Source organism: Xyrauchen texanus, chromosome 4 (genome assembly GCF_025860055.1).
Source record: "Xyrauchen texanus isolate HMW12.3.18 chromosome 4, RBS_HiC_50CHRs, whole genome shotgun sequence".
Lineage (NCBI taxonomy): Eukaryota > Metazoa > Chordata > Actinopteri > Cypriniformes > Catostomidae > Xyrauchen > Xyrauchen texanus.
The window spans coordinates 5,469,744-5,491,045 of NC_068279.1; the positions used below are offsets into that span (position 1 = coordinate 5,469,744).

Genomic DNA, 21,302 nt, shown 5'->3' on the forward strand with positions numbered 1-21,302 from the left:
AAAGCATGATGGACTAAAAACCTTTTTTATATATTACTTCAAATGAATGGACCTACAATGAATGGACCAGAGGATTCTACAAGTTTAAGAAGAGAGGTGAGCTTTATTTAGAATATTTAGAGTACAGCACAAGGGCCCTTAATTCATTATCCACAGCACTGAGGGTAGAAAATCAATAGACATGCATCTGTTCAATTAGCCATATAACCATGCAGAGCTTCTGTGTGTGTGACTCTATAGCAAATTTCATCCTGAACTGATGCTGAACTCGTGCAGTTTCCTCTGTTCATGCTTTGAACAACAGTATTATTGTATTTCTGCTGGTATATCTGTTATTCACCTTATCTGGAGCTCTGACAGAAGTTCTGGCTGAGGTTGAGTTCACATTTCAGAAAAGGTCTGTATGCGTGATAAAGACACATTCGGGATATTTAGTGAAACTTTAAAGAAACTTCAAAAATGGGCAATGAAAATGGAGATGTTAAGGAATATCAACCTTTACTTAAAGACTTCAAAGAACCAAAAAGACAAATAAAGGTAAGATAATGATGATGATTATTGTTGTTTTTATAATGGTAAAAAATATGCTACCATCTCAGGGAATAGGCTACACAACAACAAGTCATAGGAGAACAGTGATGGACATTGTGCAAGTTCTTGTAATATTATACTGTGGCAAATGTCCTTAAAGAATGAAAGTCGGTAGAACTGAAATTCTGAAATGTAAACATTTTATATAACATTGTTGTAGTTTTCTATATTGTTACTATTTAATGCATTTTTCTGTTTAATGCATATTAAATGTATTCAATTAACAGCGATAATGCGGTTCCTAATGGCATAGAAATGTTTATATAAACTTGCCAAAGCATCAACAAACTCAACAAATAATGACAAGAAAAAAAGAGAATAATAACAAAGCATATACAAAACAAAAATACAAAGAATTAAGATAGAAATAAACAAGATGCCATGTAATTGTAATTTAACATAATAGCAAGTATACACTATACAATAAAAAACAAAACAAACATTTAACAAGACACTGATGAACGTAACAAATATGATGATGATCAAAGATGTCTGAGGGCGTGCAGCTCAAAATTTGTATGTAACACCTGCATTTGATCTCTGCTGAACTGGAAGTGTCCATAGTTTATTATATATATATATATAATAAGGGGGTATGTGCATAATTTGGCCCAGCATGCATTATAGGTGTTCTTCTCTGAACTCTTAGAATGTTTCTTCAGAATTCTAAATGGAGGGATTCTATGGGGTGTTTGTCACATTTAGAGTAGTCTGCTTGACGACGTGGACCTTAAACATCACATCCCCATAGCAACAGACATAATAACAATATTTTCTCTACTTTACTCCACTGTACCCTACTGTTCACTCTACTCTGCTTCTCTCTATAATACATGGCTCTACACGACATTCCACTCTACTCTTTTTTTAAATTAGTATACTGTACACTTTTGTTTGTTTGTTTTAACTTTATTGTCTGTTCAGATTTACTGGACAGAAATTCATCTTTGACACTGGCTTCAACAACATTCTACAACCACATTAAACACATAAAACACATAATAATTGATAAATACATGATTCGATAAAAAACAGTATACATAATTCACAATAACAACCCTAATTGAGAATTTGGTTTAAAACAGTCACTGCCATTGGGACAAATGATTTTTTTAAAATATTCTTTCTAGCATACGGTGTACGTAGCCTGCGACCCGAAGGGAGGACTTCAAAGCATTACTCCATCATACTTTACTCCATTTTACATAACTTACAATTTTTTACATTTCTATACTTTACTCTAATTTACATTACTCCACTCTACTATATTTTACAACATACGTAACTCTACTCCATTTGACATTACTCCACATTTACATATATTTTACAGTATTTATTTCATTACTTTATTTTACATTATTCTACTACTGCATTGCTTTATTTTACTCTACTCTTTTATATTACCAAACTCTACTCCATCCTACTCTACATTACTCAATTATACTTTACTTTAATTTACACATCTCTGCTATTGTATACTCTATTTTACTCCACTTAACTTTGCTTTATTCTTTTACTCCACTTTTCTCTATTCTGCTTTACATTACATCTACTCTTTCTTTAACTCTATTTTACATTACTCTGCTTTACTCTTTTAGATTACCAATCTTTACTCTATCCTACTCCAATCTACCCTACTGTATTTTACATTACTCTAATATCACTCTATCCTGCTCTGTGCTTTTTACATTAGTCTACTTCACACTGTACTTAACTCTATTTTACATTACTCTGTGATATTACTCAATAGTACAGTACTCTACTGTCTTTTCTATTTTACATTATTCCACTTTACTCAGCTCTACTCTTCACTCTGCTTTACATAAATCTTCTTTACTCTATAGAACTTCACACTGTTTTAAATTACTCTTCTCATTTACATTTCTCTACCTTACATTACTTTATTGTACATTTTTACAAAACTCTGCTCTGTACTGCAGTACTATTTACTCTACTCTCTACTCTATTTTACATTACTGTACTTTACTCAATGTTACTTTGCTCTACTCTTCTTAGTTTTCACATAGCCCAAGTGATTACCCATTAATAAAATGGCAATGTTTTCTCCATAAAATGTGTTATAATTATAAATATTGTAACAATCGATTTTTTAATATTGTAAATTTATAATAAATCAAGGTTAAATAGCTTAATAATTTACAATATGTAAAATATGGGGTCTTGCCTTCTGTCTCCAACCGCATGTTACTTCATATTTTTATTGCCAAATGAAAATAATAGAAATAACATCACATCAATCATTAAAATGGGAGGGCTGCAAAGGAACATAAAACAATCCACAAAACACTGCCAATAAACTGCCCGGGAAATTGTATTTTCTGTTTATATAAAGTTGATGTTTCAGACTCCTGTTGCAAAAGAGAAAAGTAGATGGTCAATGGCTGTTTGCATACATCGCACAGTCGTTCATCTTCCAAACATAAGCTATCCATTGTCTATTTTCACCTGATATAGGCCTACGACTGGCCCACTCACAGCTTTTCATGAGGCTGTTTTCCTATGTATGTCTCTATAAATGATCAAAGAATCATTATACAGGTCAGGAAATTCAGCAACAGCGAGTGTATTCTTCTCCCATGTTATTTTGACAGCACAAAAGCACAATTTCATTTTATTGGTTGTGAATAAATTCAGCTATGATTGGTCAATGACCAGCGGCAGCCACTGAATATTTTTTGTCTTGCGCGGTGTGTGCTGCAAGCAGTCATTCACAACAACGCGGCAGGAGTCTCGTGAACGAGCTTGGAATGCGGCGCGCCTTCTCTTGCATTGCAAATGAATTGGGAACGCGCGGTGACCGCATACCATGTAGAAACACCTTTACTCTTCTTTGCTCCATTCTAAATTACTCTACTCCACTTCACTTTACTCTACTTTACTTTACATCCCAGATAGCACACGTACATCTCCTAGATGTTTGTTATAGATTTTTTCACCTGGAAAGCATCACATTCTAATTATCATCTGCTAAACATCTTAAAAAGATCAGATTTACAAACAATCTAAAACATAAACAGCTCAAAGACATCTGCTGAAGGTTTTATTGACATCCGAGACATATATCGCAGATTAGCAAACAACCTAAAAATATGTTTTTCAAATGTAAACACATCAAATAGATGTCTGGGTGATGTACATGTGCTATCAGGGATTAGTCTACACTCAGGGTTGGGAGGGTTACTTTGAAATGGATTCCATTACAGATTACAGAATACATGCTGTAAAATGTCAGTTGTAACGTATTCCGTTAGATTACTCAAGGTCAGTAATGTATTCTAAATACTTTGGATTACTTCTTCAGCACTGGTAGATTATTTCATTTGTTTTGACTATAAAAAGTCTGCCAGTACAGTAAGACAAAATACACACGTTAAAAATACATTCTCTGAAAACCCTAAATATCTTACGCAGTGTTGTTTCTAAAACAAGATAAATCAAATTGATCTTGTTTTAAGGATTTTTAGATATTTTTACAGCAAAACAATAAAACAAATTATTAGCAAAAATACAATTCTTGCCCTAATATCAAAGATCTTACTAGAAAAAAAAGAAATTATGATCCAACCTGAATTTTCTTGATAAAAAAATATATGATCGTGCCCGGTAACGTGTGCATGTAAAATGGCTAGAATTAGCATTTTAGCTTAGCATAAATCTGACAATTTACACAAGGTTTATTTCTATTTCTTCTGCTCCAAACTTACTTCAAACTTACTTCTCTGTCTGCTCGTATGAATGTAACACATCATGAGAAAGTGTTTCACCACTGTTATACGTTTATATGTATAAATGTTTCCATCTGAAAGAACTAAATATTAAATGAAACAAATGACAATAAAATGCAAAGTAATCTCTTCAGTAATCAAAATACTTGTAGAATGTAACTGTATTCTAAATACCAATGATTTAAATTGTAACTGTAATGGAATACATTTTGTATTTTAAATACATATTCCCGTTACGTTTATTTCGTTACTCCCCAACCCTGTTTACACTACATTACTTTTTACTCTACTGTGCTTTACACTGTTTTACATTGATATCCTCTACTTTAAAGTACTTTACTCTTTACTCCATATTACTATTTACTCTACTCTTATCTACTCTACTGTGTTTTTAATTACTCTATGTTACATTCCTCTACTCTACACTTTAATATACATTTCATTCTTCTCCTGTAGGCTACTCTACTCTTTATTCCATTCTTCTCAGTTTTACATTATACTTATCTTCTTTAGTCTGTTTTACATTATTCTACTCAGTTGTTCTTTACTCCATTCTATTCTGTTCTACTCTACTCTTCACTGAACAAGTTTATATGAGTTAGCTAGCTTTGAGACAAAATCACTCATCTTTTGAACATGATTTTGTCCCATCTTTGTCCCATTCTACAGGTTCCAAGTAAATCTCTTCTTCTGGCTGTATGGGCAGCATGCATTGGGGGAACGTTCCAGTATGGCTACAATATATCTATCATTAATGCACCTACCAAGGTAAGAAAGTGGGTCCGTTTGTACATTAACCAGTCTTGACCTGAATTCTTCCATTCAGATTTATGCATTTAGCAGATGCTTTTATCCAAAGCAACTTATAATGCATTCAATGTATACATTTTATCAGTTTGTGTGTTCCCTTGGAATCAAACCCAAGATCTTGGCGTTGCTAGCACCATGCTCAACCATTTAAACTACATGTCAGAAATTCTGATTATTCTGTTTACATTCAGTCCAGACTTTGTGCAATATGCATTTGGAATACATTTGTACATCTAATGTACATTATAATGTCATGTGAAGTGGAGTTCAGTATGTGTGTGTGGTGTAACATTTATATTGCAATAGCCCATCAGACTAAGTCACATAAATCAGCAGTTCATATGTCATGTCATGAAGTTTGGTTCTAAAAACTAACCTAAACTCACACATGCATATACATGCTATAGTCATTTTGTCAGCAGAATCATGGAAAATATTTATGTCCACCTGGATTGAAAACGAATCTAGTGCACCAAGTACAATGCTGTCCTTGTCTTGGTATATTTACTACCCATGTTACTTTTCAATCCATGTTAAGTTTAAACTGTGTAATATACACTCACCTAGAACTTTATTAGGAACAGTATGGTCCTAAAAATAGTTCCCAATATGGTCTTCTGCTGTCGTAGCCCATTCGCCTCAAGGTTCGATGTGTTTGCATTCTTAGATGCTATTCTGCACACTACAAATGTACAGAGTGGTTATCTGAGTTACTGTAGCCTTTCTGTCAGCTCAAACCTGTCTGGCCATTCTCCGTTGACCTTTTTCATCAACAATGTGTTTCTGTCCACAGAACTGCCGCTGACTGTATGTTTTTTGTTTTTGGCACCATTCTGAGTAAACTCTAGAGACTATAGTGTCTGTTGTGCATGAAAATCCAAGGAGATCAGCAGTTATACCAGTCAAACCAGCCTGTCTGGCACCAACAATCATGCCACCAATTTTCCCTATTGTGATGGTTGATGTGAACATTAACTGAAGCTCCTGACCCATATTTGCATGATTTTATGCAGTGCATTGCTGCCACATGATTGGCTGATTAGATAATCAAATGAATAAGTAGGTGTACAGGTGTTCCTAATAAAGTTCTAGGTGAGTGTATGTCACTAGCATCATCATAAACAATTGCTAAAATAATAATTGCTTTCCAGCAGCTCTCCCGATTTCTCCACCTGACTTTCATTGCTTTGACAAACAGTCTAGCCCAAAACCCATGTCATTGGTTGAGTCATTTATGCTATCATTTTGCTTTTACTAATCATTTAGATTCATTCATGGCCTATATTTCTGTCCTTTCTATCAGGCTGTGCAGAGCTTCATTAATCAGACATGGATGGAGCGGTACAATACTGAAATCTCATCACAGGTGCTCACTTTCCTCTGGTCCACAATAGTGTCCATATTCACTCTCGGTGGACTTGTGGGAGCCTCCGTGGGAGGAACTCTTGCCATTAGATTTGGAAGGTGAATTTCTATCGCATGAAATGCCTCACATTTTACTGATATACATTTTTACCATATATAAATATACAGTATATATTACAGGTTTTACATATATTTATTAGAGTTATTTATATTTCAGGAAAGGGACGCTATTATTCAACAACACTTTTGCTCTGCTGGCTGCTTTATTCATGGGGTTGAGTTATCCTACTAACACTTTTGAGCTGCTAATCATTGGGCGCTTTCTCACAGGACTAAATGCAGGTAGGTCATTTTTAACACCACATTCAATCAAGGAATGTTAATCAAATCAGTGAGAGAAAGCTCCTGAATTAAAATAAGCCGCAAAATATTATGCAGATTGTGTTTAGTGATCCCATAGGTGTCTTACTGGACTTGTTTGACCGACAGGTATCGGCATCTGTGTGCAGCCTCTGTATCTTGGTGAGATCGCACCCAGAGTCTCTGCGTGGCGCCATGGCGATGGGAACTTCCATTTTTATCACTGGTGGGATTCTAACAGGACAAGTGATTGGCCTCAAGTTAGTAAAGACAATTACACAGTATCATCAATCTTTGATTGACAAACATGTGTCTTCTGATGTTTTTATTCTAAAGTGTTAAAGCAGAGCTAATATAGTGAAACGAATGTACATGTGTGTATGTCAGGGAGTTATTAGGTAGGGAGGAGTTGTGGCCCATCCTCTTGTCCACCACCTGTATTCCAGCCATACTGCAGCTGTTGATTCTGCCCTGGTTCCCAGAGAGCCCTCGCTACCTGCTCATCGACCGTGGAGATGACCTTGCCTGCAAAAAGGGTACAGGATGCTACTTTTGTTTAATAACTGAGCTGAGCAATTGCAAAAAAATATGGGTTGAATGAAGAAGTTATTATAATGCTAAAGTAATAGTATGTGGGTTGATATCACTTATGGGTGTAACAGGGACATTTTCCTTGTTGATGTGGCAATAAAGGCATGCTTAAATGAACTAGATAAATTAATTGATGTCAGATATAAAAATTTTTTCCTTCTTTTTCAAATCAAGTTTGAACACGTTCTTTATTTGTAGTATTTTCCAATTTTCTTTAATAATAGTAAAGTCATCAAAAAGTAGTAATACGAGCGATCACGGAGCGCTGTTCTATGTAAACAATGACTAACGGATTCACTTCACGTCACCAACTGGCTCATATTACACACAAAAATTATCTTTTGCCACCACCTGCTGGCTAACATATGTAATGTAAAAAAATTAAATATAAAATACATGTAAGAGACAGTAACTCTTAACACATATGCACTACTCTTACACTTTAGTTTAGAACAGTATGAACACAAGCGGAGTGATACACACAGTGAAGCATCTGAGTGCTGATGGTGTGGGACTATCAGTGCTCATGGAAAATCTATGCATGTATGTGTATATATATATATCTATGTATGTACGTATGTATGTATGTATGTATGTATGTATGTATGTATGTATGTATGTATGTATGTATGTATGTATATATATATATATATATATATATATATATATATATATATATATATATATATATATATATATATATATATATATAATTTTAACACTATAAATTAAATTGTTTATGATTAACTCTTTGTTTAGATGGTCATAGATTTGAACATGCAAACATTTTTATTTTTATAATGGATTTCCATAGTTTAATATCGAAAGTCTGGGTCTGGGACAGGGAACAACAATAACAACATCTATTCATAAAAGGCATTTGAGAAGTACAAAAAACAAATGATGAAGGTCTGGTAATTCAGTTTTAATGAGAACTTAATATAAGAAAAAGACAAATGTTGAAATATGTTGGTTTGTTGAAAAATCACCCTTAAACACTGAATCAATATGAATCATATCAAAAGTCAGTTAAACAAACCGTTTAACCAGCACAGTGATTTTAGACAAGGAAATTACTTTTCTTTTTAATTACTGAAAACAATATACTGTATAAGGAATGGAAACTTTCCATTTCCTCAAATATAAACGTAAACTCTGTTTCCTACATTTCTAGCTGTTTCAGCTGTGAATTTTTATTCGATTTTTTTCAGCAGAAAGGTCATGAGTCACATTTAAACTCATGATTCCAGCGAAGGAAAGATGATTTCCTAGTCAAGAACTATCTCATCTTAGCTGTGAATAATCACAAATCCAAACGTTTAAAGTCTGAAGTGTAAAATCTCATTGAAATGATCACGCTTGAGCTGATGTCTTGATGTGAGCACTCAATGGGGGCTAAAACGAATCTACTGAAGCGTAATGAGCAGAAGAAGCAAGGAAAAGAGAATCTTGTGAGTAAAGGAATGTTATGCCCTTTTTCAACCCTCTCCCAGCTCTAATCTGGCTCCAAGGCATGGATAACTACCATGGAGAAAGGCAGGACATGGAGAGAGAGAGGGTCAGTGCGATCGGGATTAAACCCAAGAAGCCCTGGGAGCTTTTCACTGACCGAAGTCTTCGCTGGCAGCTACTCACCATCATTCTGCTCAACATGTCCCAGCAACTCAACGGCATCAATGCAGTGCGTATCACACTCATATTCAACATTGTAACAGCATAATTAAGATGGATGTATCAGTCGAAAAAAGGAATAGTTCACACAAAAATGAAAATTCTGTCATCATTTACACTCAGGGTTGGGAGGGTTACTTTTGAAATGTATTCCACTACAGATTACAGAATACATACAACGTATTTCATTAGATTACTCAAGGTCAGTAATGTAATCTAAATACTTTGGATTACTTCTTCAGCACTGGTAGATTTTTTCACTTGTTTTGACTATAAAAATTCTGCCAGTACAGTAAGACAAAATACACATGTTAAAAATACATTCTCTGAAAAACCCAAATATCTTGTTTCTAAAACAAGATAAAACAAATTGATATCGTTTTAAGGATTTTTAGATATTTTTACAGGACAACAATACAAAAATTATTATCAAGAAAATGATTTTTGCCCTAATATCAAAGGTCTTACTAGAAAAAAGAATTTATGATCCAACTGAATTTTCTCGTACAAAAATATGATTGTGTCTGGTAACGTGTGCATGTAAAATGGCTAGAAATAGCATTTTAGCTTAGCATAAATCTGACAATTTACACAAGGTTTATTTCTATTTCTTCTGCTCCAAACTTACTTCAAACGTACTTCTCTGTCTGCTCGTATGAATGTAACACATCATAAGAAAGTGTTTCACCGCTGTTCAAATGCACTTTGGATTGCATCATTTATATGGCTAAATGTTTTCCATCTGAAAGCACTAAAAATGTAACGAAACAAGTGACAATAAAATGCAAAGTAATCTCTTATTCCCGTTGCATGTATTTCGTTACTCCCCAACCCTGTTTACACTACTGGAACACAAAAGGAGATCTTAGGTGGAATGTTAGCCTCAGTCACCATTCACTTTCATTGCATTTTCTTCACACAGTGAGTGTGAATGGTGACTGAGACTGAACATTCTAACATCCCCTTTTGTATTCCACAGAAGAAAGAATTTAATATAGGGTTAGAACAACATGAGGTTGAGTAAATGATGACAGAACTTTAATTTTTTGTGCAAACTACACTGTAAAAAGAGGAGTAACCTTAACATTTTACCATTAAGGATCTACATATTTCTGCTTGATCCAACGATTAAAAATGAATTGTGTTAATGCTATCTAATGTAGTCAATTTTAATCGGTCATAATCAGAAATTATGTTTTATACTTGATTAAAAACAGTTTTCTGGGTTTCTAACAGTTTATTTATTTTTTCTTAATTGTATTTTTATTTTTATTTTTTACACTGTATCCCTTATTTAATTGACAAATGAAAACAATAATTAAACTCCCTACATAATTGCACGTGTTCATGGCTTGTACCAAACTGGGCTCTAATCTTTTTTGTGTAAATGATTGTAAAGTGAATAATATGGAATCTTCTTCAGATAGATTGGTGCTTCTTCAGATTTTAGCATTGTTTCTGTGTGAATATCACCATGATGTTTACTAGTAAGGGCATTAAAAAGTGATTTTGCCCAAATACTTATGAGCACACATGCTTTTTTCTGGAAGGTCTTGTGACATGTTAAAAAATGCATAAAAAATGGCAATCCCTACATTTAAATCTACATTTATGAATACACTATACGAACGGCACAGCACAGATAACAAGATTCCAGTAACACATTAGAAGGTAACACTGTACAATAAGGTTCCATTTGTTAACATTAGTTAATGCATTAAGAATGCTATTTTTTATCTGCATTTATTAATCATTGTTAGTGTTGGTTAATACAATTCAAATCATGTTAGTTCATAGTGCATTAACTAATGCTAACCAATACAACTTTTTATGTATTAGTGCATTTTGAAATTAACATTAACTAAGATTAATAAATGCTGTAAAAGGTTTGTTCATTGTTAGTTCACTTTAACTAATGTTGTTAACTTATGTTAACTAATGGAACCTTACTGTAAAGGGTAACACTTTAAAATAAGACTACATCTGTTAACATTAGTTAACAACATTAGTTAACGTGAACTAACAATTAACAATATTTTTAGAGCATTTATTAATCTTGCATAATGTTAAAGGAATATTCCGGGTTCAATACAAGTTAAGCTCAACCGATAGCATTTGTACCATGAAAATAAAATAGGAGTCATTCCTCCTTTTCTTTAAAAAAAAGCAAAAATGGAGGTTACAGTGATGCACTTACAATGGAAGTGAATGTGGGCGATTTTTTTGATTGTTTAAAAGCCGAAATTTTAAGCTTAGAATTTTATAAAAACACTTGCATTAATTCTTTTGTTAAAACTTGTGCATTATTTGAGCTGTAAAGTGGTTTAAATCCTAATTTGACAATAATTTTAGGGTTTTAGCATTGTTGACATCACATTGTCATGGCAACGAAGAGTCAAATTGGCTATAACTTTGCACAGAATAGGTTAGTAAGCGATTTTATCACATTAAAATCATGTTTACCTGCATATAGTTTGTCTTGTGGCTATACTTTTGAAGAAGTAAGTATTTTAACGTTAAAAGCGTAACTTGTATTGAACCTGGAATATTCCTTTAATTTAAACATATACTAATATTTTTTTTTAGATTAAAAGTTGTTTATGTTAACAATGCACTATAAACTAACAATTAACAGTTAACTATTGTATTTTTATTAACTAACATTAAGTAAGATAAATAAATACTGTAATAATATGTATTGTTCATTGTTAATGAATGAAACCCAATGCATTTACTAATGTTTACATCTTATTACAAAGTCATACCAGCTATGTAATATACAAATATTAACAGTATCAATATTTCAGTATCATCATATATGAAAAATGTGGTTCTTTGATGTGCATCTTCTATGCAGTGTACAGTATGTGATGTGATAACATTGAACATGTTTAATTCTGGGAACTGCCTGTGTCCAAATCTACACATGGCCAAACCAGAAGTTTCAAATTTGCGAGAAACCCCATTTAATAGAGCTCTATCTCTCCATCAGATTTATTTCTATGCAGACTACATCTTCACTCAGGCCGGAATTCCAGCAGACAAGATTCCGTACGTTACAGTGGGAACCGGAGCTTGTGAGTGTATCACTGCACTGACCTGTGTAAGTCTGTCATTTGTGATTATACCTGCGCAACTTGTTTAAAAAAGCAGTTTTGATCAAAGTACACAGAGGAACACGTTCCTACATGGTCAAGATACTGTATAGCATTTGTAGATGTAGATATGATTTCACAATTTTTACGTGACATCACGTGACCTGATGACATGACTAGCATCCCTAGAGGACGTTAGAATTTGCAAAATGCTGTTAGTTTATGAGGATTTTAAACTCAAACGAACAATCACAGATGAAACCAGATTTTCAAAAGTCTGTTAAAAAATGAAGCTTTGTCTGATTGTGCTTCAGGGTCTTCTGATCGAGTCTTTAGGAAGGAGAGCTCTGATTATCGGTGGATATACTCTCATGAGCCTGTGGTGTGTCTTTTTCACCATCACACTCACTTTCCAGGTAAATAATGCTAATATTTCTCATGGTCACGGCTTCCTTCGACACTTCCTGACCTAAGCCTATAGTCCCAGAATGAGGAGCAGTGACTATAAATGAGGTCTATAGTCTTGTTAAAATTTAAGGCATGGCTTAAAGGGGACCTATTATGCAAAATACACTTTTACATGGTATTTTGAACATAAATGTGTGTTGGCAGTGTGTGTACACAACCACCCTATAATGATAAAAATCCACCCAGTCCTTTTTTTTTTTTATATCCCATTAATCATAAGCACTGCCTCAGAACAAGCCATTCACAGCTTCTCTACAAAGTGACGTCACTCTGTACAGGCCCTGCCCACGATTGTTGACGGACACTGCCGACGGACATGTTTGCTTGTGTGTGTTGTTTCATTATAGTATATAGCAAACGTTCTAATAGTATTTGTGTGTGTGTGTGTGTGTTGCTCATCCATCGTTGCAAAACTGCTGAAAAAACTCAATAAATAAATGTATCAAATAAACATTCGGAAACTTCCTGGTTCATTCTCAAAGTTGTTCCTTGAGACAGAGTCTCTCCCTCATCAGTTTCTGACTCCGGTTCAAACATATAGGGCTGAACACCACTATTTTCGCTGTCAGTCATATTGCTTATGACTGACTCCGCCCTATTCTGGATACGGGGCGGGGAGCACCAGCTCATTTGCATTTAAAGACACACACACACAAAAACAGCTCATTTTTATTCCCACCCAAAAATTGCCATTTTCAACATGGTATAATAAATGATCTGTAGGGTATTTTGAGCTGAAACTTCACAGACACATTCTGGGGAGACCAAAGATTTAAATTACATCTTGTGAAAAAGGGGCATAACAGGTGCCATTTAAACCTGGAAATCGAATTTTCAGATGAATATTTTAAAGAAGATTTAAATTAGATTAATTGCCCATGCAATTATGTATCAAGACTATATACTACTGTGCATGTATTGCATTTTTGTAGTGTACAGTTTTTATAAAGTCTTTGTGATGGCCATGGTCAGAAATTAAGGGGGTGTCAGCACAAAAATGCCCAATAAATTAAATATGCTGGGGCAAAAAAAGAAAAAAGGATTCTTATGTTTTCTATTTTAAATGTTGTTTGTATGTTCTTAAATGAATATTCCGGGCTCAATACAAGTTAAGCTCAACTGACAGACTTTGTGGCTTAATGTTGATTACCACAAAAAATAATTTGACTCGTCCCTGATTTTTCTTTAAAAAAGCAAAAATCGAGGTTGCAGTGCGGCACTTACAATGGATTGAATGGGGACAATATTTGGAGGGTTTAAAGGCAGAAAGGTGAAGCTTATAATTAAATAAATGTACTTACATTACATTCAATATTCTGTAAAAAATTATGTATTATTTGAGCTGTAAAGTTGTTTAAATCATAATTTTTACAGGCATTTTGGGTTTACCCTTTTATGTCGTCAAGGCAACAAAGTTGTAAAATTGTAAATTACAGCTTTACAGAGAAAAGGTTAGTAAGTGATTTCATCACACTAAAATACTATTGTTTACATCTTGAGGCTATACTTTTGAAACATTGAGTATTTTAACGTTTACAGATTGGCCCCCATTCACGTCCATTGTAAGTGCCTCACTGTAACACACATTTTCGCAATTTCTAAAGAAAAGGGAGGGACGAGTTAAAATAAATTTTTGTGGTGATCTACACTCACCTAAAGGATTATTAGGAACACCATACTAATACTGTGTTTGACCCCCTTTCGCCTTCAGAACTGCATTAATTCTACGTGGCATTGATTCAACAAGGTGCTGAAAGCATTCTTTAGAAATGTTGGCCCATATTGATAGGATAGCATCTTGCAGTTGATGGAGATTTGTGGGATGCACATCCAGGGCACGAAGCTCCCGTTCCACCACATCCCAAAGATGCTCTATTGGGTTGAGATCTGGTGACTGTGGGGGCCATTTTAGTACAGTGAACTCATTGTCATGTTCAAGAAACCAATTTGAAATGATTCGAGCTTTGTGACATGGTGCATTATCCTGCTGGAAGTAGCCATCAGAGGATGGGTACATGGTGGCCATAAAGGGATGGACATGGTCAGAAACAATGCTCAGGTAGGCCGTGGCATTTAAACGATGCCCAATTGGCACTAAGGGGCCTAAAGTGTGCCAAGAAAACATCCCCACACCATTACACCACCACCACCAGCCTGCACAGTGGTAACAAGGCATGATGGATCCATGTTCTCATTCTGTTTACGCCAAATTCTGACTCTACCATCTGAATGTCTCAACAGAAATCGAGACTCATCAGACCAGGCAACATTTTTCCAGTCTTCAACTGTCCAATTTTGGTGAGCTCTTGCAAATTGTAGCCTCTTTTTCCTATTTGTAGTGGAGATGAGTGGTACCGGTGGGGTCTTCTGCTGTTGTAGCCCATCCGCCTCAAGGTTGTGCGTGTTGTGGCTTCACAAATGCTTTGCTGCATACCTCGGTTGTAGCAGTGGTTATTTCAGGCAAAGTTGCTCTTCTATCAGCTTGAATCAGTCGGCCCATTCTCCTCTGACCTCTAGCATCAACAAGGCATTTTCAGCCCACAGGACTGCCGCATACTGGATGTTTTTCCCTTTTCACACCATTCTTTGTAAACCCTAGAAATGGTTGTGGCGTGAAAATCCCAGTAACTGAGCAGATTGTGAAATACTCAGACCGGCCCGTCTGGCACCAACAACCATGCCACGCTCAAAATTGCTTAAATCACCTTTCTTTCCCATTCTGACATTCAGTTTGGAGTTCAGGAGATTGTCTTGACCAGGACCACACCCCTAAATGCATTGAAGCAACTGCCATGTGATTGGTTGATTAGATAATTGCATTAATGAGAAATTGAACAGGTGTTCCTAATAATCCTTTAGGTGAGTGTATATTATGCCACTAATGCTGTTGACTGAGCATAAATTGTATTGAACCCCTAATATTTCTTTAATATTTCATTATAGTCCTAACATATAATGGCATAAAATTATTTTATGTTAATTCATTTGAGGGTAAGGGCCATTCTCAATCTTGAAAATGTGTATTTAGAAATTCATTAAATTGAAGTATAACTGAAAACTGATGAGACACAGATTGAAGTTTAGAAAAAATATGCCCTTACAAAGGGAGAAAAAATTAATTAGCCCTTAATTAAAAAAAAGTTTATTTCTGACACTGGTGGCTGCAATATTTTTCAATAATGTAATATATAAAAATGTTATTTTGTGTTAAATCATTCCTCACTCATTTTTACACATTTCATTTTAATAACAAAATTCCATCAAATTGAATTGAGTAATCTTTTACAAGATGAAATGAATAAAACTGCTTTAAAAAAACAATTATCCCGTTTTCTCCCAATTTGGATTGACCAATTCCCACTACTTAGTAGGTCCTCATGGTGGCGCATAACTGTAACTGTGAGGTTACTCACCTCAATCAGGGTATCAGAGGACAAGTCTCAATTGCCTCCACTTCTGAGACAGTTAATCCGTGCATCTTATCACGTGGCACACTGTGCATGACACCGCGGAGACTCGCAGCATGTGGAGGCACATGCTACTCTACACGATCCACACAGAATTTACCACGTGCGCCATTGAGAGCGAGAACCACTAATCACGAACTGGAGGAGGTTCCCTCATGTGACTCTATCCTCCCTAGCAACCGGGCCAATTTGGCTGCTTAGGAGACCTGCCTGGAGTCACTCTGCACACCCTGGATTCGAGCTAGCGACTCCAGGGGATGGTAGTCAGCATCAATAATCGCTGAGCTTCCCAGTCCCCCTATTCAATTTTATTAATTTAATTTTGTTAACGATTACTAAATTCAATTGAATGGAATTTAGTTATGAAACTGACATGTATAAATCATAAAAATAAGCTAAAATATATATCTTTTTAGAGTGTGTGTTTATTTGTGGACAGGTTAAATGTGTTAACATCAGATATTTGGATGTATGAGGACTTTTATTATGTTTTTATGGTTTTATGTGTTCCTCACAGGAGTCCAGCTCTTGGGTTCCCTACCTTAGTATGATCTGTGTCTTTGCCTTCATTCTCAGTTTTGGCCTAGGACCAGGTACGTGAATGAATGAAGGTGGAATGTGAAAAAAGAAAATTCTATTATTATTGTTTAGCATTTAGCATTTAGCATTGTGTATTGCCAAACCTGTGTACAAACATACCACATTAATACACCAGTAATGTATTCATTTGCTTTGTGCTGTAGGTGGTGTTACGAACATCTTAACAACTGAACTGTTTACACAAACGACTCGACCTGCTGCATACATGATCGGGGGCTCTTTCAACTGGACAAGTTTCTTTTTTATCGGCATGGTCTTCCCATTTATTGTGGTATTTATCAACTTCAGCTCTCCTTTTCTAATCTGTTTTCAGATTCTCTGTTTTTTTTTCTTCATAGACATTGGTGAATATGCTCCACCTGACAGATTTACACTAATAATATACACACAAACTTCCCTAATTTATTATTATTATTTTTTTTAATGTTAAGCATTTTGCAAGCTCTACAGTTATGTTTAAAAGAGCACTCAGTAAGTTTGACTCCCAAAAAATGTAAAGTCATTTTAAAACATATAAAATCATAAGCACTCACGTGAGAGTAAATCAGTAACCTTATAAAAGCTGTTTTACTTTACGTGAAGAGGTTCCCCCTCATGGGCTGCCCGGAATTCCATGTTATGATCACATGACCAGTCGAATACTATTCACTTTATCTCAACTGTGAATAGTGAATTTCCACAATGACATTGGTAACTGAAAACTTTTGTGTTTAAATGATGCTGCATCCATGCAACTAGGTTTCAGTGTAAGTCAAAGGCGACATAAACCAAAAAAAAATTATGAGTGCACCTTTAAGGGACCTAGTTTACCATGTAGATATTAAACAATTATGAATATAGCTATTGAAATGAAATGCTAATATTTCTTTAAAATGCTTTTTTTTTTCAACAGGGTTTGATTACGAGATCCACTTTTAAACCTGTTGTTGAACAATGTTGACCTAACTCTTTTCCTCAGAATGGACTGCAGCAGTATTGCTTCCTGGTCTTCATGGTCGTTTGTTGTCTGGTGGCCACATACATCTTCTTTGTGGTACCTGAAACCAAAAACAAGACCTTTTTAGAGATTCAGAGTGAGTTTCAATCCAGAGAGAGAAAGAAGCTCATTACTGCCAATGGTACCGATGGCCCTCTACTGTCCACACCAATGTAAATCACAGAACACATGTACTATGGAAATGTAACACCAGATATCTGAAATAAAGATACTGAGGGTGCTAGATGCCCTATGACTACAATATATTCCATGAACCACTGATTTTTTTAAGGGTAAAGTGACTGTATGGTCATTTATACATCATTTGTAATCACTACATCTTGTGCCTCAATAATGAATACGGCCCTTTATATAAAGGAGAGTCACATGATGGGAAGGACTTAACAGTTTTTTTTATTTTGGGTGTTGGTTGTTTCTGAATCAATATGGTGCTGTTATATAGTAGGTTTCTGTAATTATTTTCATCTCTAGATTGGAATTCTTTATATTGGATCCATTTTTGAAGAAACATGAGTTTCAAGAAATCACTGTATGTCTTGCATATATGTTTCATATGATAATATCATCGACAATATTGATAGAAAGACAAAACTATCATTTATGACAATAAAATAAATGTTTTGCAACAAATTATGGTTTGCATTTTTTCCATGATTAAACTATCTGTTGGTCTTATTTGGAAAGTATTCAGATTTTTATACAAATAAGGATGATGAGTTGCACTTCGTTCAATTAAAGTTATAGTGTTATGAAAAAAGCTTAAACATATATATTTATAAATATCATTTTTAAATAGTATAATATAATAGTTCATGTGTCATAATTAAGAACGTGGACATTATAGTTAAGCATTGTTTCTAAAAAAAAAAAAAACATTACAAATATTCATAGATATTCGCTATTAAAATAAATAAATAATATTTAAACGTTTAAAAACGGCTAACCTGTGCATGATATATGTTACTTTTCTCAGCGCATGTCAGAATGGGCCAATCACAGTCGTTTGTGTTTAGATTAGGATTTTCAAAAATCAAAATGGTTAAAAATGGACAAATATACACCAAATTATCTGCCTGGTCGATATTTTGGTAGATCACTAGATTCACTACTCATAAGACAACATTTAAGTTCAATACAAGTTTTTATATGTTTTTGCCCTGACCTGTACAGACTGTTTCACTCCTCTTCACAAATCTTCTCAAAATGGCCAAATTTACACCAAATTATCTGCCTGGTCGATAAAAATACTGTACGCTAAAAAAGTATAATATCCTACTGACTAAAAGGATAGGTGCATGATATATATAAAAATGACAAGTAAAAATATATATATATATATATATATATATATATATATATATATATATATATATATATATATATATATATATATATATATATTACTTTTGCACAAATACAATTTTATTTAAACAAATATTTTCAATAAGAACACGCCCTGAGATTTGAGGGTTCGGGTTTGTGAGCCGCCTCGCCCTCTTGCGGATGCAAAGGTTGTTGCACGTAGCTCCCGCTTTAACTGATCAGCTTGTGATTGGACACTTGTGCAGTGACGTCAGCCAAACAGGAACACGTGTTGTTTCTGGCAGAGGTTCAGTATGGCTGGCAGTTACATGCTTGTTAGAACCACTGTTCAGAGGGTTTACTTGTTAAAAATGTTGAACAATATGTACTGCACCAATGTTATCCAACTTTTTTTGCCATAACACCAACCCCACAGCACCATAAGCAAGGCTCATGCTCCCCTTCATCAACACAAAACCAAAGATGTTTACTAAAGGCTAAATATCACTTATATATACAGTCTATATATATATAAATGTAGAAACTATCATTTCATTTATGATGTTTATTCATCATCAACAATAAAACAAAACCAAGCCAAATGAGCCATGAAATGCACAATTAGAAAACACTAATGCTAAGAGCAGGGGATCTTCTAACTTGGTACTTTGGGAAATATTCAATTTATTTTATCATTACTTTTTCATCATCTTGGTAGAAAGTATATTAACGTATAAACAATTCAAATGTAGGTTAAACTCTCTCTCTCTCTCTCTCTCTCTCTCTCTCTCTCTCTCTCTATATATTGTTAGGCCTGCTTGTTTATTGTTTACGTGCACAATTTGTACTATTTATATGTTTACCTTGATATGTAGAACAAATGCTAAAATTGTACTGTTTCTTTAAGAAAACAGGCAGTTTGTATTATTTTGGTTGAGCACATATTAACAAGAGTGGAGCGGCATGTGTTCTTTATTATTATTACAGTTGAAGTCAGAAGTTTACATACACTTAGGTTGAAGTCATTAAAACAATTTTTTTAACCACAGATTTCAGAAGTCGTTTAGGACATCTACTTTGTGCATGACTTGAGTAATTTTTCCAACAATTGTTTCACTTTATTTGACTATACCATAATTCCAGTGTAGGAGTGGTGGTGGCATAGTGGCTAAAGCACTGAACTGGTAAGCAGAAGATTGCTGGTTCGATCCCCACAGCCACCACCATTGTGTCCTTGAGCAAGGCACTGAACTCCAGGTTGCTCCGGGGGAATTGTCCCTGTAATAAGTGCACTGTGCTGTCGCTTTGGATAAAAGCATCTGCCAAATGCATAAATGTAAAAATACAAATGTAGCTTCAGATAGACTAACTGGAGGTGTACTTGTGGACAGTGGTGGACGAAGTACACATACCACGTACTTGAGTTAAAGTAAAGATACTCAAGGTAAAATATTACTTAAGTAAAAGTAGAAGTGCTGCCTTTAAACATTCACTTGAGTAAAAGTACAAAAGTATTTGCCTTCAAATGTACTTAAGTATCCAAGTACTATGATTTTTTATGGGCATAATGTCCTATTATAATTTGTCACAAGACTCTTGCTTAACTCAGTCTACATGAAGACTAACGTTCCATCCTGATTTATTTCCACTTCCAATACTTCCTATTGGCCCATCTCGTACAAAGTGGTCTGCATAACGAAGGCGTGGGAACACAAACATTGGAGGAATTGGCAAATGCCATACAACTTTGCCACAGATCTTATAGACTTTCCCTTTGCCTCATCTGATGCTCTCCTCAAAATTGTGAGAGACACCCCTCTGTCTGTCTTTCTCTTCCAAGACCTAGGCATACTGAAATTAAAATAAAACATATATAAATTGAACAAATTTTTCTTGGGGTAGGTTGTAACGTTTCATTGTTGTTACAACTAACCCAGAGTCTTGTTGTTACAACTAACCCAGAGTCATGTAGCCATGAACTAGCTCACCTTACAGCTAACAGGCAAAACATTAGCACTAACAACTTGCATGGAAAATATGTACACAGACACACAATAAACATAATACAAGTTTGATGAGTTTAACTACAAAGCAGAAATTCCCATAACAAAAACAAAAAAAGTAAAAAAAGTAACTTTCTTACCTCAAAATTGTTTTTCCACTCTAACTTGTGCTGTGTCTGCCAGAGGGCTCTACTTTATCACATGTGGAATAAGAACTAAACTGAGCATGTGCGAAG

General features: G+C 34.7%; 1 protein-coding gene across 1 annotated transcript; it reads left to right on the forward strand.

Moving 5' to 3' along the window:
- Nucleotides 1-388: 388 nt before the first annotated feature.
- Nucleotides 389-18,379, forward strand: slc2a11b (solute carrier family 2 member 11b). The gene is given in 13 exon segments (XM_052125985.1): nt 389-537; nt 5,007-5,105; nt 6,451-6,611; nt 6,730-6,854; nt 7,002-7,045; nt 7,047-7,132; nt 7,260-7,408; nt 8,957-9,144; nt 12,127-12,237; nt 12,544-12,645; nt 16,682-16,757; nt 16,908-17,035; nt 17,723-18,379. Coding segments are annotated over 13 exon segments (1,542 nt in total). The 5' UTR covers nt 389-459; the 3' UTR covers nt 17,918-18,379.
- Nucleotides 18,380-21,302: the final 2,923 nt, after the last annotated feature.